Raw genomic sequence first — 24,644 nt, forward strand, 5'->3', positions numbered from 1 at the left:
ATACCTTTTAGATCCATGTTGTTGCAAATGGCAGGATTTATTTACCTCTTATGGCTGAATAACATTCCATTGTGTATATGAACCACATCTTCTTTATCCATTCATCTACTGATGGACACTTAGGTTGCTTCCATATCTTGGCTATTGTAAATAGTTCAGTGATGAACAGGGAGGGGTACATATTATCTTTTCAAATTAGGGATTTTGTTTTCTTTGGGTAAATTCCTAGAAGTGGAATTAGTGGGTCAAATGGTATTTTTTTTTTAGTTTTTGAGGAACCTCCATACTGCCTTTCACAGTGGCTGCACCAATTGACATGCCCACCAACAGTGCAGGAGGGTTCCAGTTTTTCCACATCCTCGCCAACATTTGTTGTTTCTTGTCTTTTGGATGGTACCCATTCTAACTGGTGTGAGGTGACATCTCATTGTGGTTTTGATTTACATTTCCCTGATGATGAGTGACATGGAGCAACAACTAGGTGTTGCACTAGGTGGAAAGACTTTGCAAATACATGCCATGGTTGCATGTTCTTGCATAAAAAGTTAATCAACAGTCCTGGGGGATTCCTTACCTGTCTGGAGTGCTTCAACTAATTGGACGCCAAGGCAGTGACTCCTAAGGGCTGAGTGAGTTGTCTACACGGACATTCTAGCATTTCAGAGGGCACTCCCTTGGGGCTGGGGCTCAGGGTTGCGAGGTTGGGAAGGGCTCCATGACAAGAGGCAGATGGCAGAGCTGGAGCAGGACTTTGGATGGAGGGTGTTGCTGCAAGCAGGGTGGTGCATGCGAAGGTGAGCAGAAGGCATGGGAGTAGAATGCTGGGGTGCCTTGGAGGAAGGTAAAATGGGGAGGTTGCACTGAAAGGTCTGGAAGGCGGTTCTGGGTCAGGTTCTGCACAGCCTTGAAAGCTGGTAGCCCAAGGAGTTTGAGCCTCATATGTAGAAGGGGGGCCCTGAAGGTTATTGAACAGAGGAGTGACAGAGCTGCAGAATAATGGAAGAGGTGGAAGCTTTTTATTTCATTGGAAGAAAAACTGAAGGGCAGAAGAGCCACAGTTTTCCCAAAGCCACACAGCCTTCAGTGGCACTGCTGGGACCCCACTCAGGTTCCTGAGTAGAGTACAGTGCTCTCTGATGCACATCCTGCTTCCGCAGTGGACAGGTTTCCCAGGAAAATCGCTCTGCTCTGAGCAGGATGGGATGGGCAGGACACTGAGGTGGAAGACAGCTGATCATCAACTGAACACCTGACTTACGGATTGGCTTTAGGGCTGTTGACTTGTGTAGAGACTCCAGGGCCAGTGGAGGCCCAGGAGGGCCTGCGCTGCACCCCTCACACGTGGGGGACTAAGTACCTCCCGCTGGAAAACATCTTGCCCCCAGCCTGCTGTGGGGGCTAGAATTCCTCCTTCAGTCCAGCAGAATGTAGGCATGTCCCCTGGAGGCCTTCACTGTTGTGGGCCACCTGAGTTTAGACCTCTTGGCCCTGGTGCCCAGAAGGGGAGAAGGGTGGGGAGAAATCTGTAGGCTTCAGAGTAGACCTAGAGCTTTTTCAGAACTACCCCTGCTGGTCAAAGAAACAGAAAACCAGCCTCAAAACCTCAGCTATGGTGACCAGGCACCTACTCAGTCATGAAGCGTCCACTTAGTTTTGACCCTGGAGGCCTGTGGAGGCAGGAGCTCCAGTGTTGATCTTAGATACCACCACCGGCGAGCAAACACCCACACTGCTCTGTTATCTGTGGGAAGACAGGTTGCCTGCTAGTTTGAATACACCCTCACCACATACCAGAGTCGAGGCTGGTTGGTGGGAGGGGAGATCTGATGGATGTCAAGAGCCACCGAGGGAGGAGCATGGTGACACCTGGAGAGCACCTGACTGCCACTGGACTAGTGGAAGCAGGGGTGATGTGGGAACACACACAAACCTGAACAAGACGAGTTTGGAAGAAGGCTGTGACTTGGGAAGGGACTGGCTGTTCTCCTGGCTCACTGTCCTCTTTTTAAAAAAAAATTTTTTTTAAAGCTTGAGGTGTGTACAATAAAATGCACAAATCTTAGTGTAGTGCTTGGTGAAATATGACGTGTATATTCGTTCCTGTAACCATAGCCCAGCTTAAGATAGCAAGCTTTGTCACTCATTTTTTTCCCCCGTCACCTATTTCACCCATCTCTCTACCCGCCTCCCCTATGGCAACCACCAGTCTGTTCTCTATGCTTGTGATCTATTTCTATTTGTTTATTTTTTTTTGATTCCGCATACTGTGAAAACAGTATTTATTTTTCTCTTATTTCACTTAACATAATACCCTCTAGGTCCATTCATGTTGTCTCACGGATGGCAAGACCATTCTTTTTTGTAGCTGATATTCCATTATGTGTATGTATCACATCATCTTTATCCATTCATCTGTTCATGGACATTTAAGTTTCTTCCATAGCTTGGCTATTGTAAATAATCCTGTGGTAGACATAGGAGCGTGTATATCTTTTCAAATTAGTGATTTTTTTTCCTTGGGGTAAATCCCCATAAGTAGAACTGTTGAATGTTATAGTATTTCTATTAGTTCTCAAAAACTGCCATATGGCTTTCCACAGTGGCTGCACCAATTCACAGTCCCACCAGCAGTGTACGAGGGCTCCCTTTTCTCTGCATCCTCACCGGTACTTAGTTCTTCTCTTGTTGATTTACCCATTCTGACTGGTGTGAGGTGATACCTCATTGTGGTTTTGATCAGCATTTCCCTGATGATTAGTGAGGTTGAGCATATTTTTGGGTGTCTGTTGGCCATCTGTATGTCTTCTTGGGGAAAAAATGTCTATTCAGGTCCTCTACCTAATTTTTAATTGGATTATTTTTTTTACAGTGTTGTATGAGTTCTTATATTTTGGATGATGAGCCCCTTATCAGATACATTGTTTGCAAGTATATTCTCCCTGACTGTAGGTTGCCTTTTCATTTTGCTGATGGTGTCCTTTGCTCTGCAGAAGTTTTTTAGTTTGGTGTGGTCCCACTTGTTTATTCTTGCTTTTTGTTTCCCTTGCCCAGGGAGATGTATCCAGAAAAAATTAATAGTGCTGATGTTCAAGAGTGTAGTGCCTATGTTTTCTTGTAGGAGTTTTAGGGTTGGGTCTTATATTTAGGTCTTTAATCCATTTTGAGTTCATTTTTATGTATGGTGTAAGAGAGTGGTCCAGTCTTCCCAGCAGCATTTATTGAAGAAACTTTACCCCATTGTATATTCTTGCCTCCTTTGTCATACATTAATTGAGCACACAGGCATAGGTTTATTTCTGGACTCTCTATTTGTCCCATTGGTCTATAGGTCTGCTCCTTTGTCAGCACCATACTGTTTTGATTATTTCAGCTTTGTAATATAGTTTGAAACCAGGGAGCATGATACTCCCAGCTTTGTTCATATTTCTTAAGATTGTTCAGCTATTCAGGGTTTTGTGGTTCCATAAAAATTTTTAGAACTACATGCTTCAGTTCAGTGAAAAATGCCATTGGTGTTTTGATGGGGATTACACTCGATCTGCAGATGGATTTGGGCAGAACTGTCCTCATTCCTTTCAAGTATGGATAACACCAAGGCCACTTCGGCATCTTCCTGTTCTGTATCCTTCTCAGAGCCCATTGGGTGCTCTGTGTATGCTTCCTCTGGGTTGCCTGCTAGTTAGTGATTTCCTTCCCGCGGTGGGGCCTTTGAGGGCCTTCCTTACTGCATGGATGAGAAGCACTCATCTGTGAATTACCTGCTGTGTGTAAATGGCATCTGAGAACAGATTATACTTTGTCCACTGTAATTTCATTTATACTGGTAATAAGTTGGCTTACCAAGCACTTTTAAAAGTCTGAATGGGGCAGATTCTGGGGTTGTAGAAAGAAGTTTTATTTTTTGAGATCTTTCTGGTAGAGCTTTTTCTTCCTAGTTCTGACTTTCATAACTCTTAGGTCAGCATTGCTATCTATCATGCCTCAAATAACAGCCTCATACGTAATTTTAAATTTGCTAGAAGTCACATTAAAATATGCCAACATAGATGAAATCACTTTAATAATATACTCTTTACAGTCTAATATATCCAGAACATTATTCGTTTGACATGTAACCAATGTAAAAATGATTACTAGGACACTGGACATTGGTGTTCATTTTACCAAGTCTTCACAGTTGGACTGTGTTTTATTTTTACAGCAGAGTTTAATTCAGAGTAGCCACATTTCTGGTGCTTAAATAGGCGCATGTGGCTCGTGGCTATTGCAGCAGATGGGGTAGTTCTGGGTCGCTCATGGGGGCACTCTTAAAACTTCCTTAACCTTAGCCATGTGCTCTCTCAGTCCCTCCGGCTATTGAAACCAAGCTCTCCCACTGGGCTTCCTGTTCTGCCATCGTGGGGCTGTAGCCCCAGCAATTTCTTTCCCACCTTCAGTCTTCCTCTCAACAGCTTCTGCCTTTAGCCTTCAAACTACCCAGGTCTCTAATCCTCTAGTCCTGCCTGGATCCTGCCTTCTCCTCATGCTTCCATCTCCAGGCAGGATTTCCTTACCCTTCCCTTCCCTTCCATCCCTTTCTCACTGTACCAGCCCCTGAGAACACGATAGCTTGACTGCCATCTCCACCATGGTCCTGGACCTGTTCTCTGACTTGCTGGTAGTGCAGCCTAAGTCTCGGGACCACTAAGAGCCAGAGGCCCTCAAGGTGAGGCCTTGGAGGGCCATCTAATCTCAACTGCTGGGTGCAGCCTTGAGCTGGGCTGCACTGGATTCATGGGAAGCTTGTTAAGAATGCCGATTAAAAATGCCTCATTCTGATACTGATACAGTAGATCGGGAAGGGGGTCCCAGAACCTGTATTTTAATGAGTACCTCAGGCAGATACTTTCTGAGTATAAAATTATACTTGGCTTCCAGCAGAAAATTTGACCATGACTGTAAGGAAAAGATACAGTCTCTCCCTCAACATATATTTTAACTCCTTATTCTGGAAAATTTCAAACATACAAAAATGGTAGAGGAATATAAGGAGACTTGCAGCGCTCATCACCAGCTCCAGTTGTGCCACAGCTTCATGTATTTATCCTCCATGCTGTTACTTTTAGGGGGAATATTTTAAAAGCAAATCCCAGTGATCCTTAAAAACTTCAGCATGTATCTTACCAGGTAAAACACCTAGTTGGTTTGTTTGAATCAGGGTCCAAAGCCCACCTCTGGTTGATTATCCTCTAAGTCTCTCAGTCTGCAACAGGCCCCCCCCTGCTGCTGCTCTCTTCTGTCCAAGTCATTTATTTTAAAAACAGGTTATTTGTCCTAATACAATTTTCCACATGCTGGATTTTGCTGGTTACTTCCTGTGGTATTGTTTAATTGACCCTCTCGCTCCCAAGCTTTCTGTAAACTGGTAGTTTTGTTCAGTTTCAACTTTTACTTTTGACCAGAAAACTTCATTGTTACTGTTGTGTATTTATTCCCACATTCCAAATTACAAGTTGTACAGTGTCCGAGGGCCCCACTTTTACTGATGATTGAAGAATAAGATGTAGATGTGGGTTCAAGTATTGATCCTATTCAGTTTAAAGTTCCTTAACTTAATGGACTTACTTGCCATCGGTAATTGTCTTTGTCCATTATTAGGTAGTACACCTGGTGATACTCTATTCTGTTGTTCCTTTCTACTCTACTAGCATTTTTTCACTCAGTTTTTTACTTACTTTGGCATATATGGCTTGTACAGTATGAGAAAGGCAAGATAAATACGTGATTTTTTTTCTATTGACCAATTTTCAAAATAGGGTTGATGTCTTAGCAACTTCTAAAGTTTTTTTCTATCAGGAACTCATGGATGTTTAATGTTAAGTGTTTTAATCAGTTATAGTCATTATTCTTTTAGATGCTTCCATATGTAATGAGTTGATTGCTATGGGCTACTCACACAACCCTATAGTTTTTAATCACTTCCTTGTTTTCTGTCTCAGTAAAAAACCTTAGGCTTATCTTGTATATGTCCTTCCTGACCTGAAATCAAGCATTTTTCTAAGAAGTCTTGGTTTTGTTTAGTGGAAAATAGTTTTGAGACCCCACAATCTGGCCTAACTTGCTCTCAGGCCTTTTAAGAGAATAGAAAAATAAGTCATGATTTCATACTTTTTTTCAAATAAAATTAAGATTACTGTGTTTTTGCTTCTTGAGTTTCATACTTATATTTCTTTACTTTATCTTGGTTTCTGGTTACATTAACAAAATTTGCCTTTATCTCATCGTATCTTACAATACCAACATCATACTTTCAAAATAAAGGTATTAGAATTACTAACAATAAAACTACTAAATGTAGCTTACTAGGGATGTACAGACAAAAACACTGTTATTGAATATCTTCTGTGTGATTATGCCATGGGCTTGACATAAAACTAAAAATACATTAGTTTTTCAGTTTTTAGGCATTTTTTTCCCTCCTGTGATTCATTTTGTTGTTAATTATTTAACATTACATGGTTTCACGGTCAATGATATAAGACAAGGTACACGTGGAGACTCTATCTTCCGTCCCTGCCCCTTCCACTTTGTTCCTTCTTTCCCCCTATAGGTAACTATGTTTTTGTTGTGATTCCTCTTCTTTGACCTATTAGTTGTTTAAATATGTACTGTTTAAATTTTCAAACTTTTGAGGATCTTTTCAAATATCTTTCTATTGTTTTCTAGTTTATTTCCATTTTTAAAAGTTTGTTTTAGGGTCCAGAAATTGATCTAATCTTGATAAATGTTCCAAATGCACTTGAGAATGTGTTCTCTCATATAAATGCCAGGTAGGTCAAATTGAATGATAGGTTTATATATTCTATAACCTTACTTATTTTTTTTGGTCTGCTTGTTCTGTTGCTGAAAGAGGATTGTTGAGATCTCCAACTATAAATGCAGATTACTTGAGTTATCAGTTTTTGTTTCACATCCTCTGAAGCTCTATTTTAGAGGCATACACATTTAGAATAGTTGATAAATTGACCCTTTATTATTATGTTCCTCTCCCTCTCTATCCCTGATAATATTTCTTGAAGTCTACTTTATCTGATATTAGTATAGATACTTAAGTCTTCTTTTGTATTGTTTATATAGTATTTTAAAAAAATTATGTCTGCTGTTTTAATCTGTGTTGATATTTAGGTGAGTTTCACATAAACAACATACAGTTGGGTCTTAAAAAAAATTCTGATTATCTCTTATCAGGGTTCTCTCATTACTGTCTAGACTACTTGTATTTACTGTAATGACTTACGCAGTTTGGTTTAAATCTACCATCTGGCTATTTGTTTTCTACTTATCCCATCTGTCCTTCGTTCCTTTTTTTCCTTCTCTTTTTATGCATACTTTTGGGTTGAGTATTTTTTTTATGGTATTTTCATTACTGACTTTTTAGCCATACTGTCTGCTTCAAGTCTTTTAGTGGTTGTACAACTTCAACAAATATGATGCCCCTTCATATATACTGTAAGACCCTTACAACAAAATGTCATTTCCTCACTTCCATTATTTGTGCTATTGTTACATATGTCTACATAAATTATGTAAGCTCACAATGCACTCTAGTGTTTTTAGAGAGATTAAGAAATAAAAAATAAGCTGTATTTACCCAGGTATTTACATTTTCTGGTGTTCCGTAGTGTTTGGTATAAATCCCAATTCTCTTCAGATATTCCTTCTGCCTAAGGAACTTCCTTTGACATTTCATGTAATGCAGTTTTGCTCGTATTAATTCTTTTAGCTTTTCTTCAAAGAAGTCCTTATTTCACCAGGTATGGAATTCTAGGCTTTTCTCTTTCCTTTCAGAACTTTAAATGTTTATGTTTTGCACAATTTCAGATGAGAAGCTGGCTGCCATACTTTTTATTTGTTCCTCTGTAATATGTCTCTCATTCTTTGGCTGCTTTTACAGTTTTTACTATGGGGTGTGTGTGTGTATGTGTATGTTTAGTGTTTCTTCTGCTCGGAGTTCCCTGATTTTCTTGGATCTGTAGGGTTACAATTTAACGCATTTTGGAAAAATTCTGGCTGTTTATTTTTTCTGTTCCCCTTTGCCCTCATATTTTTGTTTTTCTCCTTGGGACTGCAGCTTGCATATATTTTAGACTACTTGATACTATAACACAGGTCACAGTTGTTTGGTTTATATTTTATAAAGTTTTTCTCTCTGCGCTTCAATTTGTATGGTTTCTATTGCAATGTGTTCAGATTTACTGACCTTCTCTACTGCAGTGTCTATTCTGCTCTTACTCCCATCCGTGTGTTTCTCACTTCCAATATTGAATTTTTCATTTCTATAAATTCCATTTGCATCTTTTTTGTATCTCTCATTTTTCTAATGTTCTTGTTCTTTACCTTCTTAAATATATTTGTAATGGCTGTATTTAAGGTCTTTATCTGCTAATTCCATCGTCTCATTTCTGGGTCATGTAATTGTCTCTCCTGGTTATGGGTTATATTTTCCTGCTTCTCTGTATGCCTGGTAAGTTTGGATTGGATGCTGGGCATTGTGAATTTTATGTTGTCAAGTGCTGAATTTTGTTGTTTTGCCTTTAAAGGGTGTTGGGCTTTGATCTGAGACAAAGTGAAATTTGTGGATCATTTGATCCTGTCAAGGTTTGCTTTTTCTAGACCTAATTTATGATGTAAAAGTCATGATCTTAGCACTCTACCCAAGGCCCTGCCCTATGTATTATGGTCATGAACTGTCCCCATTTCTCTGTAAGTTCCAGGAATTGTTTTGTTTATTGCTTTTTGGTCAGGGCGAGTTCCACACCCTTCATATATGCAGGTTAGTATTTAGTCAAACACTCTGGAGACCCTTCTGCAGATTGCAGGAGCGTGTGCTCTGAGCAGCTCCCTCTTAGTATTCTGCCCTGCCAGTTCTGTTCTAGGCTTTCTGAACTCTGCTTTCTCTCCACCTGAGCGAGACCACTTGACTCTTGCTTCTGCCTGGAAACCACCTCCTGGCAGTAAGCCAGGCAGGCGTGCCCCTGTCACTCGTTTCCCTTCTCCCAAACACCACCTGTTGTCCTGTGTCTGAAAGCAGTTCCCTGTACTTGGTGTGGTTTTCTAGTTGTTTATGGTCTGAGGGAAACTCATAGCTATAGTCCTTCATGTGTGCAAGTGGAAACCTCCCCATCTCTTTGAACTTACTTGTAAGTCAAAGCATATGAACCTTCTCCTAGTTTTCAGTTCACACTGGCTTGCTGAGTTTTCTCTTCAGAACAGATGAGTATTTGACACTTTTTGGGTTATCTGGCTCCTAAGACCCAACCTCCCTGCAACCTTTTACTTCCCTATGCTGGACCTGCACAGCTATTATGAACAGTCTGGGCCCATTCCTTAATGTTCTAAGGTTTGAAGACCTACCTACCTTCAAACCTGGGGGTTTGCTTGACTATCCTGCCTGCTTTGTTTTTGTGAAAGGATTAAAAAACATTGTGGCTGCTGCTGTCGTCTTGGCCTAATCAGAACTCCTGGTACCTTTTAAATTATCTGTACATTCATGTCATTCGCACTACTTGGCAACTGTGCTGGAAGATACAATATGATGCTTCTTCCACTTGATGAGCCTACTATTTTGTGGTGAAAAAAAAAAACAACAAAAACACCTGGGGTTTCCCTTGCCTCAGGAATGGCTAACTTGGTACTGCTCTTGCTAGTGGCAGTTTCATTTACACCCAGATTAAGTGATCCTTGGTGTGGTATAAGGTACAGCTACGTTAGTGGGTTCCTGGCCATTGAGTGGGCTGGGCTCTGGCCTCTGTCTTCTCACTTCAACTAAAGTACTTCTGTTGAACATGTGACAGGTGAAAGGTCTGGGGTGAGCACTACCCCTCAATTGTAGCTGAGCCATCCCTTCCCTACTTTTGCCTTTGAGAGAGCTTTGGGGCTGAGATGGATCAGGATTCCAACACTGGCGGCTTTTCCACTGGGCAGGGACAACACTGGGTAGGCATTTTACCTTCTGTGCCAGCTTCCTCATCAGAAAGCCAGGGGTATGTATCTGTCAGGCCTGTTGCTGTGTGAACAGTCCAAGTGTAGTGCTAGCTGCTGATTCAGCAGAGGAGCTTAGGGCTTCTGCTGAGAGGTGATGCTCTTGATTAGGACCAGACTGTGGTCCCTGCCAAAACCCATCCTTTCAGACAGGCTCAGTTTCTGTAGGTCACCCACATGTGTTACCTCATCTGAATCTTGCAAGATTCTGTAGAGTGACTTGGTTGGTCCCATTCTATAGGCAAGGATGGGCACTCCAGAGAGCTAGGACGACAGTCCCTGTCTAGCCTCCCTTTTACAGTGGTTTATGGCATCAGGATAAACTGACTCAAATATGATTACATAGTGACTAGCTAGAATTCAGACAGGGACCCAAGCAACTGGTCTTGGTTAATGCTGGTGTAATACACTGACCAACAAGAGAAAATGAGCTTTCAAGGGAGGTGTTAGGCTAATGCAGGAAAAACTGTAAACAACATGACTTTACTTCAGAACACCTTTGGCCTGAACTCAAAAGGCGCATAAAAGTGGCCAAAAAACATATTTAAAATAATAATATATTTGAATATCATTCACCATTTCTTCATAATATGAATACTTTGAGCCAGACCTAACATTACAAACCTTATCACATCATACTAAGGCAAAGGAGCACTCTGGTTCTGTCTGTTCCCGCAGTTTGGTCAGCTGGCCTGGGAAGGGGCAGTTCTGGGATCTGGTCTTGTCACTGCTCATTCTGCTGGCCTTCTGTGACTGAGGTGGACACAGAACCCTGCCCCTTGTTGACATCACTGATGCACACCCACTGCCCGTCGACTGATTCCTTCCACAGGGTCACCTGCAAACCAGCACACACAGTCTGTCACAGGTCTGCACCCCTTACACCACAGAGACCCCGGCAGACTGCACTGGACAGGTAAGAAGAATAGGACTGTGATGAAGGGGTGGGGGATTCAACAATAAGCACTTGGATCTGGGCACAAAACGTCCTGAACAGCAGCTTTGCTAGCGTAGGCAGAAAAGGTGAGGCATAACCCCCATGTGCTGCAGAAAATGGTTCCCGGTAAGATCTGGGAGGTACCTGAAGGAGATTCTCTCAGTTCTGCCCAGGGCAGTACAGCTGCCTCAGCCCTAGCCAACAGGAAGGGCTGGCAAGACCACCTACAAGCTGTGCACCTCAGCACCAGCCCCCTAGAGCACTGGGTGGGTAGAGCTGATTGTCCCCAAAGCACAGCCTGTAGGGCATGAGGTGGCTTGAGCCAAGATCAGAAATGGTGTTGGTTGCGTTAGGTTCCCTGATGCAGTGGGAGAAGCAGCTCTAATTAATCTCTCTCATGCTGCATACAGGCTTCAGACTGACAACCCTAACTGGCACACAGGAAGCCCCCAGCTCTCCTTGTCTGCAGAACAAAACCAGTGGCCTCACCTGACCAGGATATTCTGTGCACACTCTTGCCTGATACTGTTCTCCAACCAGCCTTACTCTGCATCCTGTTCTACTGCCCCAACTACAGCTGAGTAGAGAGCCACCCTGTCACAACCTCAAGCAATTGCCCTGCTCTCATAGCAGGCCCCACTGCTGTTACCAGCAGACATCCAAAACCTCTAAATAAAGTCTGGAAGAGGAGACCACTTCCTCCAATATACATGTACCAATATAAGGAATCAAGGATCAGGAAAAATCAGGTAAATACTACACCACCAGAGGGAACAGATCTATCAAAGTACTTAGAATAATCCTCTTAAAAACACACAGACAGCTAAATGAAATTAGAAAAACAATGCATGAACAATAGAAGTTTGACAGAGCAACAGAACTACCAAAAACCCCAACAAATTCTAGAGTTTGCTTCAAAAGCAGGACCTTTGAAATTATCCAGTCAGGGGAGTTACAGGAATTCCAAGAGAAAGGGGCAGGAAATAAATTTAAAGCAATAATGGCTAAAAGCTTCGCAAACTTGGAGAGAGAAGACATCCAGATACAGGAGACCCAAAGAACCCCAAATAAGCAGAACTCATCATATAAGGCTACACTGAGACACATTAAATTGTCTATTGTACAAATTGTCATTATACCTGTGAAGTGGTCCTTCAGAAATGGAGATTTTCTTGAACAAATAAATGCTAAAGGGAGTTCTTTGAGTGGAAGCAAAAGGATGCTAATTAACATCATAATATAAAAACTAAATGGTAAATACAGTCACAGTTGGATTCTATAATGCAATTATTTTTTGCCTTTAAAATACTGTTGTAAGTAACCATAGTAACCACAAACAACATTTGTTACACATAAAATACATAAATTGAAACATGAATGACCTAAAATGTTAAGGGGATTAGTTTATCAAAACAACACTTTTTTGATAAAAAAGGCATACTGATACCACAAAACATCAATCAAAACATACAAAAAGCAGGATAAGAAGCAAGGAAATGACAAAAGTCCTTATTAATAATTACTTTCAATGTAAATGGATTAGCTTATCTAAAGTCAGGATGGCTGAATGGATAAAAACATAAGATCCAACAATATGCAGGTATAGAAGATACACCCTAGCCTTAAACAACACACACAGACTGAGAGTGAAGGGATGGAAAAAATATTTCAAGCTAATGGTAACCAAAAAAGAGTGAGGAATAGTTAAGGGTTCAATACATCAAGACTATGTAACAATTGTAAATATCAGTGCCCAAAGAAAACCAGAGGTAAAAGGAGACTGTAACACCCTACTCTCAACAGAAGGCTTATTAGACCACAAAACAAGTCTTGATGACTGACATTATACCAAGTTTTTTCTCTAACCACAATGGCATATAACTAACTAGAAAGTTAATGAATACATAAACAGTTTTTGAACAACTGTATCAAAAAGTATTTTGAAACAAAAATGGAAATATACCAAAACTTATTAGATGCAGCAAAACAGTTTTAAAAGGGATGTTCACGGCAAGATTCTAAATAAGTACCAAATTCTATACCTTAGGGAATAAAAGAACCTGAGTCCAAATTATCAAATAGAAGGAAATAACAGATTAAAGCAGAAACAAATCATAGACCAGGAAAATAGAATAACCCCAAAAAGCTGGTTCTTTGAAAAGATAAAAATGGCAACCAAGACTAACCAAGTTAAAGGACTCAAAAACAAGTGAAAAAGGAAAACAGTACAAACTGATACCACAGATACAAAGAACCACTGTGGCTACTACAAATAACTGCCAACAAACTGGACAAATTCTAAGAAACATACAACGTAAGAATCAGAAAGAAACAAAATCTGAGTAATTTTCTACAAAAATAAACTAGAAAATAATTGTAGGGAGAGTGAATCAGTAATCACAACATACAAAAGCCCAAGAGCAGAGGGCTTCACTGGTGAACTTCACCAGTTAAAGAAGGATTAATGACCATTCTTCTCCAACTCCTCCAAAACAAAAAAGAGAAGGAAACATGCCCAAACTCACTTTATCGGGACAGCAGAACCGACTGACACTAAAACCAGAAAAATACACTATCAGAAACTACAAACCAATGTCCTTGATGAATACATGCAAAAACTGTCAAAAATAATAGAAAACCAAATTCAGCACATTAAAGGATTATTCACCACGATAAAATGGGATTTATTCCTGGGATGCAAAGATGATTCAACTTATAAAAGCCAAGGTGATACATTAATAGAATGAAAGAAAATAACAAGATCCCCTCAATAGATACAGAAAAAGCATTTGACAAAATTCAACATCTTTTCATGATAAAAACTTAATAAATTAGGTATAGAAGGAATGTACCTCAACATAATGAAAGTCATATATGGTAAGTCCACCAGCTAACAGAGTAACTAGTCAGGTTTTCTCTCTAAGATCTGAAACTGTAGAGTAATGCCCACTCTTACTACTCCTATGAGACATGATATTGGAAGTCCTACCTCGAGCAACCAGGCAAGAGAAATGCAACTTACTGGTAGATGACATGGTTTAATACATACAAAATCTTAAAAACTCCACTAAAAAACTGTTGGATCTAATCAATGAATTTAGTAAAGTTGTGGGATATAAAATTAACACAAAAATTGGTAGTATTTCTATATACTGACTATCTGACCAAGAAAATTTCCATTTACAAGAGCATCAAAAACAATAAAATGAATAAACTTAACCAAGGAGGGGAAAGATCTCTACTGTGAAAACTGTAAGACATTCATGAAGGATATCAAAGACACAAATAGATACTCATGTCAAGAGACTGGAAGAATTAATGTTAATACTACCAAAAGCCATCTACAGATTCAGTGTAATCCCTATCAAAATACCAATGGCACTCTTCACTGAACTAGAGCAAATAATTCTAAAATTTATTTGGAACCACAAAAATCCTGAATAGCCCAAGCAATCTTGGGAAAGATGGGGGGTATCACTCACACACGCTGGTTTCAAACTATACTACAAAGCTACAGTAATCAAAACAGTATGGTAATGCCACAGGAACAGACTCATAGACCAATGGGACAAAATAGCCCAGAAATAAACGCACACTTGTACTGTCAATTAATATATGACAAAGGAGGCAAGGATATATGATGAGTAAAAGACATTCTTCAATAAATGGTGCTGGGAAGACTGGACAGCTACATGTAAAAGAATGAAACTGACACTGTCTTACACCATCCACAGAAATAAACTCAAAATGGGACTAAAGACCTAAACAAGATCTGAAACCATAAAACTCCTAGAAGAAAACATGGACAGTGCACTCTTGAACATCAGCACTATTAATTTTTTCTGGATATGTCTTCCTGAGAAAGGGAAACAAAAGCAAAAATAAACAAATGGGACCACATCAAACTAAAAAGCCGCTGCACAGCAAAGAACAACAAAACCAAAAGGCAACCTACTGTCAGAATATATTTGCAAATAATATATCAGATAAGGGGCTCAGCATCCAAAATATATGAAGAACTCATACAACTCAACACTGCAAAAATAATACAATTAAAAAAAAGGGCAGGGGACCTAAATAGACATTTTTCCCAAGAAGGCGTACAGATAGCCAACAGACACCCAAAAAGATGCTCGCGAAGGATATGCAGATCAAAACCACAATGAGATATCACCTCACAGAATGAATAAATCAATAAATAACAAGTGCTGGTGAGGATGTACAGAAAACTGAGCCCTTGTACACACTGCTGGTAGGATTGCAGATTGGTGCAGCCACTATGGAAAGTAGTATGGCCATTTTTCAAAACACTAAAAATAGAAATACTATAAGATCCAGCAATTCTACTTATGGGAATTTACCCCAAGAAAACAAAATCACTAACCTGAAAAGATATACACACTCCTGTGTCCATTGCAGCATTATTTACAATAGCCAAGCCTATGGAAGCAACCTAAATGTCCATGAACAGATGATGGATAAAGATGATGTGGTACATACACCTAATGGAATATTACTCAGCCATAAAAAAGAAATGAGGTCCTGCCATCCATGAGACAACATGAATGGACCTAGAGGGTATTATGCTAAGTATAATAAAAATAAATACTGTTCCTACTTATATGTGGAAACTAAACCAAAAAATGGAAACATTCATGAAGACAGAATGGACTGGTGGTTACTGTAGGGGAGTGGGATAGGGAAATGGGTGAAATAGGTGAAGGGAAAAATTATAGAGTGTTTGAAATTGTCTGCATCTGTATACATGTGTGAGTATATGCATGTCAAAATTCATCAAGCTGTACACTTAAATTTGCATTTTACTGTATGTGCCTTAATATACAAAATAAAAATATTAAAAATTGCTACAATTTGATAATTGATAGAGGAAGACAGCAGATCAGTAAGTACGTCATTTAGTAAATAGTGGAAAAAGCAGCTAAGAGCTGAAAAAGTGTGCTCCTGGAGAGTAAGAATTAGCATACTGTTAAAAAAAATCATTAATAAAACCTACAAAACTAGGCACATGTATTGACAGAAAAAATAATTTTAAGAATTCCTGCTTTAGGTACAGACTTTATTCACTAAACATGCATTGTGCAGAGTACTATGGATTGAAAACATACTCAGAGATGGAATGCTATGGAGACAGCAGTAGAGTTCCTTGTAGGAAACAGGCTTACAAAGAAGATAAGGAAGCATAAAAGCATAGTGACAGAAGACCCTAGAACATGGAATATACAGCCAGGCACTTGGTTATGCCTTGTAAGCATTTCTGTAGGGCTCCCTGAGGCAAGTCAGGAGCCTGTGGCTTCTCCTGGGTGCCACCAAACCTGGGCTCTAGTCTTGACTTTGGAACTCCTATAGCAATAAAGAGGTTTGGATTACTTGTCCTTTGAGGGTCACTCCAGCTCCAAGATGAACTTGAGATGGGGCCTGCTTGATCTCTTTGGGGCCACTGTACACAAAAATGACCCTAGGCTGGGTAAAAGCCACCTGCAGAGGATCTTAAAGAGATATTTGCCCACCATGTAGACAGCAGCATTATTTAGCAATAGCCAAAAGAAAGAAAGACTTCAATATCCATCAACAGATTAATAGATATAATGGAATATTATTCAGCCTTAAAAAAGAAGGAAACTGATGACATGCTACAGCAGAGATGACCTCCAACTTGTGACTAGCTTATTACTGTACTCATGAGGTCCCTAGAGGAGTCCACTTCCAAGAGAAAGCAGAACAATGGTTGCGAGGGAGTGGGGAGCAGTTTAACAGAGTTTCAGTTGGGGAAGATGAGTTCTGGAGATGGAAGATGGTGGTGATTGTACAACAGTGTGTATGTAACACTAACTGCACTGTTCACTTAAAAATGATTAAGATGGTAAACACTAGAAGGTAGATCTAAGATGGAAGTGTGAAAAGCCCTCCCCCATATTCACGCCAAGTCTACACCTACACCTAAAGCAAGTCATCTTGGGAAGAACTGAAGCATAAGTGAACACCTGCACCATAAGATTAAAAAAAAATACACATAAAAAATGGCAGGAGAAATGGAGACCCAGTAACAGAGAGACCCATCCCCAGGGCAGCCATGCAGTAGGGAGGGATATCACTGAGCTTCCAGAGCACAGACTCACCTGCCCTGGGGCACAGAAAAAAGGTGAAGTTGGAAGAGTTAAACCTGACTGCCAAATGGCAAACGAAGAGCTGGAACTCTCTCTGGGATGGGAGGAGCTGTTAAGTGCCAGTGTTTGCATTCTCCCTGGACACTCCTAGCTTGGATGGGAGCGGGGCAAAAAGATCCACAGTTCAGGTAAGGGCAGGGGCAGAGTGCAGTCATCAGCTCCAGAGGTGAGTGAGGTAGCCTCCCAGCCCCCACCAAACCCAACAAGGTGGTCCTAGCGTGACATGCAGATTCACCCGTTTACACTCCTTTTATCCCAGACCACCTTGACTGCATGAACCAGGCAGGTGCCAACTTGGGAGACTATTGGACTACAGCCATCTACCGTAAGCTGCCCCAAAAGCATGGTGCTGGCTGATACCCACCTGAGAGGTCCCCAGACAGCACCTCTCAGCCCCCAGGACAGGGCACCTTTGATACCAGCCACCCTGCTAGCACAGCGACATGACCATTTGATGCGCACTCAGCCTCCAACCAGCTAAAGCCACCAGGCATACAGTCTACCCAGGGGACTTTTCCATACAAGGCCAATCCTTCAACACTGGTAGAGGTAGCCCAGTTAATTCATAGAATCAAGTACAGAAAGTCAAACAAAATGAGACAGGAATATGATCCAAACAACAGAACAAGACAAAACCTCAGGAAAGATCTTAATGAAATGGAGTTAACCACTCTACGTCATAAAGAATTCAAAGCAATAGTTATAAAGATGCTTACTGGACTCAAGAGAAGAAAAGATGAGCTCAGGGAGGACTTCAATAAAGAGAAAATCTGCAAAAGAACCACAGGATCCTGGGAAAAAGATGGCAGTATATGAAGGCAAGGCAAAAACCTCCTAGAAATCACATAGAACACGAAACTACAGCAAATACAACTAGCCCTAAAAACGCCTTGAAGACTGCAGAACTGACTACATACATCTAGGAAGGGCAGAGTGGCAAAGCCAGGGTCCGGTGGGGCCCAACCCCTCCCCCAGTCCTGGCCTGGAGGCAGGAAGGAGTACAAGCCCAGGACTGCTGAACATCTGGCGTCGAGATCTGTCCTGGGTACACGAACCCACATTGCATGGTGCCCTGGTGACTGGTGGGGCCGGATAACAGGCACGCTCTACTGGCCCCCTGAGAAAGAAAGCAGAACAGGCAGTTTGAAAGACTTCCCAGCAGTGAGAGGGGTGTCAGAGGGGCAAGGATTGCACAGTGTTCCCCAGGAGAAAGGTCAGGAGGACAATACCTCCCCAGCCTGCCCTCAGCCCAACAGATCAGGAGTCCTCAGGAGCTTCAGACACTCCACCCCCTTCACTGGCAACACAGCCCCAAGGCTCCTAGTGGCAGTGCCAGTGAAATCAGACTTTGCTTCCAGGTAGGCAGGGGGAGAACCCCTAGCCTGCTCAGCCCTATTTTGAGCCACCCAGGGAGATGCGTGCAGGAGTCAGCCCAGGAGCTCTTTCCTCCCAGCAGCTGCCAGTCCTGTTTGCCAGTGGTCACCCTCCTCTCTCACCCCCATCACAGCAGGCCAGACAAGAGGGTAACTACACCCATGACAGCTACAGCCCAGCAGCACTGACACTTCCCTGCATATGTGTGCAGCTCAGCTCCAACACTCTTTCTTCTGGCAAGTGCCAGTCATGCTGGCCTGTGGCACCACTGTAGCAGGCCAGAGAGAGTGTGGCTCTGCCCACAGCAGCTCCAGAGAATATTCTCCCAGCTCCCACAATCAGCTGATGGCCCACGCAGCCAACCTGAAATCATCATTATGAGCAAGGCAGAAAGGTGCTACACCCACTGCACACCAACAGCTAGGGCTCCCGCGTTGGAAATTGAGCTTCTGGACACTAGAGGGCGCCTCATAAACAAAGCTATTTTACCAAAGAAACACTAAAAACATGAAGACAGTGAAATTTTGTTAAAACAAATATACAAGAAAAAAACACCAGAAAGAGGCTTAGTGAAAGTGAAATCACCAATCTTCTTGATGAAGATTTCAAAATAAAAGTCATAAACAGGCTCATGAATTTACATAAAAGTATTCAAGATCTCAGGAAGGACTTCAACAAAGAGAAATCCTGAAAAAAAGCCACTGAGAGCTGAAGAATGCAGTGTATGAAATGAAACATACAATGGATGGATTTAAAAGTAGATTAGATGATACAGAGGAGCTGACAAATGAAACAGAAATTAGAGAACAGGAAAACAGGTGAAGAACAGAGAGAAAAAGGATCTCTAGGAATGAAAGAATATTAAGAGAGATGTGTAACCAATCCAAACAGAACAATATTCACATTATAGGGGAACCAGGGGGAGGACTTGATAATCACCATAAATGTAAATGGGCTGGATGCACCAATCAAGACACAGAGTTACAGAATGGATAAAAAAACAAGACCCATCTATATGCGGCCTACAGGAGACTAACTTCAAGTCCAACGACATACACAGACCAGACCTGAAGGAAGGGAAAAAGATACTTCATGCAAATAATAGGGGGAAAAAGCAGGAGCTATAGTACTCATATCAGACAAAACAGACTTCAAAACAAAGAAAGTAACAAGAGACAAAGGAGGACATTACATAATGATAAAGGGGTCAGTCCAACAAGAGGATATAACCATTATAAATATCTATGTACCCAATATAGGAGCACAAGCATATGTGAAACAAATACTAACAGAATTAAAGGGGAAAAGAGAATGCAATGCATTCAGTTTAGGAGACTTCAACCACTCACTCCAAAGGACAGATCAACCAGACAGAAAGTAAGTAAGGACACAGAGGCACTGAACAACCCATTAGAACAGATGGACCTAACAGACATTTACAGAACACTCCACCCAACAGCAGCAGGATACACATTCTTCTCAAGTGAACATGGAACACTTTCCAGAATAGATCACATACTAGGCCACAAAAAGTGCCTCAGTAAATTCACCCAAAAAGCAAATAACCTGATTAAAAAATGGGCAGAGGACCTGAACATACACTGCTCCAAAGAAGAAATACAAATAACCAACAGGCACATGAAAAGATGCTCCACATCACTAATTATCAGGGAAATACAAATTAAAACCACAATGATGTATCACCTCACACCAGTTAGGGTGGTCAACATCCAAAAGACAAGAAACAACAACTGCTGGTGAGGATGTGCAGAAAGGGGAAGCCTACACTGCTGGTGGGAATGTAAATTAGTTCAATTGTGAAAAGCGATAAGGAGGTTCCTCAAAAAACTAAAAATAGAAATACCATTTCACCTATTAATCCCACTCCTAGGAAGTTACCTGAAGAAAACAAAATCCCTGATTCAAAAAGGCATCTGCACCCCTATGTTTATCACAGCACTATTTACAATAGCCAAGGTATGGAAGCAACCTAAGTGTCCATCAATGATGAATGGATAAAGATGTGGCACATATACACAATGGAATATTACTAAGCCATAAAAAGAAAACATCCTACCATTTGCAGCAATATGGATGGATCTAGACAGTATTCTGTTCAGTGAAATAAGCCAGGTGGAGAAAGACTAATACCAAATGACTTCACTCATTTGTGGAGTATAAAAACAAATCAAAACTGAAGGAATAAAACAGTAGATTCACAGACTCCAAGAAGGGTGTAGCTTTTACCAAAGGGGAGCATATGGGGAGGGTGAGTGGGGAGGGAGGAGGAGATTAAGGGTCTCTATAATTTGCAGTCACAATATAGGCAGGTCATGGAGAAGGCAGTATGGCACAGAGAAGTAATGACTCTATAACATCTTACTACGCTGGTAGACAGTGACTGCAATGGTGGGAGTGGGTGGGTGAGGACTTGAAAATATAGATGAATGTTGAAACCACAGTGTTATTTATGTGAAACCATCACAAAATTGGATATCAATACTTTAATTAAAAAATTATAAAAACACATACACAAAAAAAAAAGTAAAAAATAAAGAATACAATAAAAATGAAAAATACACTAAAGGGAATCAACAGACTAGAGGATTCAGAAGAATAGGTCAGCAACTTGGAGGACAGTGATGGAAAGCTATCAAGCTGAGAAACAAAAGAAAGAATAAAAAGAAATGAGAATAGGTTAGGGGAACTCTGGGACATCAATGTCCTAATATTTGTATTATAGGAGTTCCAGGAGGAGAAGAGAGAGAGAAAGGGGAGGAAAACTTATTTAAAAATATAATAGCTGAAAACTTCCTTAACCTAGCAAGGAAACAGACATCCAGACCCAGGAATCACAGAGTCCTAAATAAAATGAATCCAGGGAGGTCCACACCAATACGCATAATAATTAAAATGTCAAAGACAAAGAGAAATTATTAAAAGCAATGACAGAAAAGTATGGAGTTACCTACAAGGTAAACCCCATAAGGCAGTTAGCTGTTATTTAGTAGAAACTCTACAAGTCAAAAGGGAGTGGCATGATATATTCAAAATGCTCAAAGAGAAATAATAATCTACCCAGCAAGGTTATCATTCAGAATTGAGGAAAGGAGAATGAGCTTCTCAGATAAACACAGGTTAAAGAAGTTCACCACCACTAAAACAGCTTTAAAAAAAATGTTAAAGGAACTTCTTTAAGAGGAAAAGGTCATAACTAGAAGAGTTTTATGAAAAAAACATTTCATTGGTAAAGCAAAAAGATAAGGGTAGATCAATTACTTAAAAGCTAGTATGAATGTTAAAATATAAAAGTAGTAAAATCAGTTTTAAATTGTCTAATTTCTCTCAGACTGTTCAAGTTCAGTTGGACAATATCCACCATATCATAGGTAAGTTATGCCTAAGGTGCCTAACTGGTTTTCTTGGTTTCACTGGAGATGGCTGGTAATTATAGGTATGCTTTGGTTATGTAACTGTATTCCTATTATGTTAATATGTGTGTGCAATTTAATTAGTAGTTTAAAACCTATACATGCTGAAGTTACTCTACAAGAAGATATGTCAAAGAAATAATCAATCTTCCCATGTTTTCTTCCACCCGCAACTTCTATAGCTTTTCTTCTTCCTTCCTAATTACAACCCCTAAATAGAATTCGTGCCTCATATTGAATTTACCGTGTATCACAATTCTTCCAAGTGGTAAAGATACCTCAAGACAAATGCTGGGCATAGAAGCCACAGGGCATAAATATGCAAAGAAGTAAAAAACTAACCCTTTCAAACAATAAGGCTTCTCTCTCACCAACTTTACATTTCCCTTTATGGCCCCGGAAGATGACTGGTTAGCCAGAGACGGGTAAGATTCCTCAAGGGAGGAACAACCTAAGACAGGCACAGTTGCAGGGGGGCCATCAGGTGAGAAATTGGGGATCAACAGAGGTGAGGCTTAGAACCTCTCCCCCTCGTTCTGAGAGAAATCTGCTGCATCCGTGGATGTCTTATTGCCCTTGTCTAGCTTGGATTAACACATAGTCTACAGGCACAGACCTGATCATCTACATTTGCTCTCTTACAACACTAAACTATGTTTTCTACCTTTATCTTGCATCTACCTACAACTTCAGCATTTTATTAAAAATAATAATAACAGAGAAATGTGATATCCACATATAAATCAAGTATAAAAATCAAACGAATATTCATATTTGAACTGACTGTTTATAGTTCATAATGCATGATCAAAACCGAAAGTTTCTGATGACTGCCCTTGTACTATTCACCATGTAACTTATTCACTATGTAAGAATTTGTTCTCCATGTAAGAACTTGTTCGTTATGCTTCAGAAGATTGGAGACTGACGAAAATTAGGCCTGGGGAGGATTAATGATTATACATTGAACATTGAATCCCCTATACAGAATTTTATTGTTGTTAACAACCATTTGATCAATAAATAGGAGAGATGCCCTCACAAAAAAAAAAAAAAAGAGTACATACTTCTAATTGTAAAATAAGTAAGTAAACGGGATGTAATGTATAGCATAAGGAATATAGTCAAAATATTGTAACAGCTTGGTATGGTGATAGCTGGTACCTAGAATTATCATGTATATAAATGTTGAATCACTATGCTGTACACCTGAAACTAATGTAATACTGTGTGTAAACTACCATTCAATAAAAAATAATTATCAAAAAAAAAAAAAGTAGTATAATCAACTACTTCTAAAAATTAAGGCAATTACTAAATGACATATACATAAGATGTGTTAAGAAGGGGAGTTAAGAACGTAATATTGTTTGAATGTGTTTGAACATAAATGACTACAATGTAACATACACTGCTGCATATTTAAGACATCATATATAAACTACATGGTAATCACAAACCAAAAACTTGTAGTAGATGCAAGAAAGGAATCCAACCATAACACTAAAAAAAGTCATTATGCACAAGGGAAGAGAGCAAGAGAAGAAAAGACTGGAAAATGACAAAGTTTTAACAAAGTGGCAATATGGACATACCTATCAGTAATTAAATGTAAATGGACTAACTGCTGCAATCAAAAGACACCGCATGACTGAATGGACAAAAAAAAAAGACCTGTCCATAAGCTGCATGTGAGAGACTCACTTCAGACCTAGAGATATACACAGACTGAAACTGAAGGGATGGGAAAAGATATTCCATGCAAATAAAAATGAAAAACAAAACAAAACCCAAAAAGCTGGAGTTGCAGTACTTACATCAAACAAAATGTCTTTAAAAGAAAGACTGTAATGAGACAAGAACGGCATTATATAATGACTAACAGCTCAATACAGCAAGAAACTATAAAATTGTAAATAGCTATGAAACAGAGTGGCAACTAAATACTTAGAGCAAATACTTAAACAGACATGGAGGGAGAAATTGAGAGTAATACAATAGTAGAAGAGGACTTTAACACTGCACCACCCTCACCATTACAACAACGGACATCATCCAGACAGAAAATCAGTAAAGAAACAGGGATTTTGAATGACACAACAGACCAAATGCATCTAACATATATGTGGAACATTAAAATATGCAATCTATTTCTACTGTATATGGAACACTCTCCAGGATAGACTACATGTTAGGCCACAAAACAAGTCTTAATAAATAGGAAGACTGAAATCATACTAAGCATCTTTTCCAAGCACATATTTCCAGTATGAAACTGGAAATCAATTCCAGGAAAAAAGTGAAAAATCCACAAATACATGGAGGCAAAACAGAATGATACTAAGCAACCAACATGTCAATAAAGAAAGAAAAAAGGAAATATAAAAATACTTGAAGAATAATGAAAATAGAAACACAACAGTGCAAAATTTTTGGAATGCAACAAAAGCAGTTCTGAGAAGGAAGTTTATAGTGTTACAGGCCTACCTCAAGAAACAATTACCTCAAATAACTAACCCTAAACCCAAATGAAGTAGAAAAAGAACAAATAAAGCCCAAAGTTAGTTGAAGGCAGAAAATAATAAAGATGAGAGCAGAAATAAATGAAATAGAGACTAAAAAAATAACACAGAGGATCAATAAAAATAAGAGCAGTTTCTTTGAAAAGATAAACAAAATGAAGCAACCTATTGCTAG

At 40.0% G+C, this 24,644-nt stretch overlaps 1 protein-coding gene and 1 long non-coding RNA gene across 3 annotated transcripts in view; one reads left to right on the forward strand and one right to left on the reverse strand.

Annotated features, from left to right (window-relative positions):
• Window positions 1-10,559: 10,559 nt before the first annotated feature.
• The window catches only part of SEC13 (SEC13 homolog, nuclear pore and COPII coat complex component), a 45,871-nt gene continuing 31,786 nt past the window's right edge, over window positions 10,560-24,644 (reverse strand). For both annotated transcript variants that reach the window (XM_017677910.3, XM_037000253.2), the window contains one exon: window positions 10,560-10,858. In XM_017677910.3, the coding sequence (XP_017533399.1) occupies window positions 10,745-10,858 (114 nt within the window). In that variant the 3' untranslated portion in view covers window positions 10,560-10,744. The remainder of the gene's footprint in view (window positions 10,859-24,644) is intronic.
• Window positions 10,817-15,822, forward strand: LOC140848332 (uncharacterized). Its single transcript, XR_012129025.1, has 2 exons — window positions 10,817-10,936; window positions 11,368-15,822. It is a non-coding gene; the product is annotated as an uncharacterized lncRNA (long non-coding RNA).

Source organism: Manis javanica, chromosome 3 (assembly GCF_040802235.1).
Source record: "Manis javanica isolate MJ-LG chromosome 3, MJ_LKY, whole genome shotgun sequence".
NCBI lineage: Eukaryota > Metazoa > Chordata > Mammalia > Pholidota > Manidae > Manis > Manis javanica.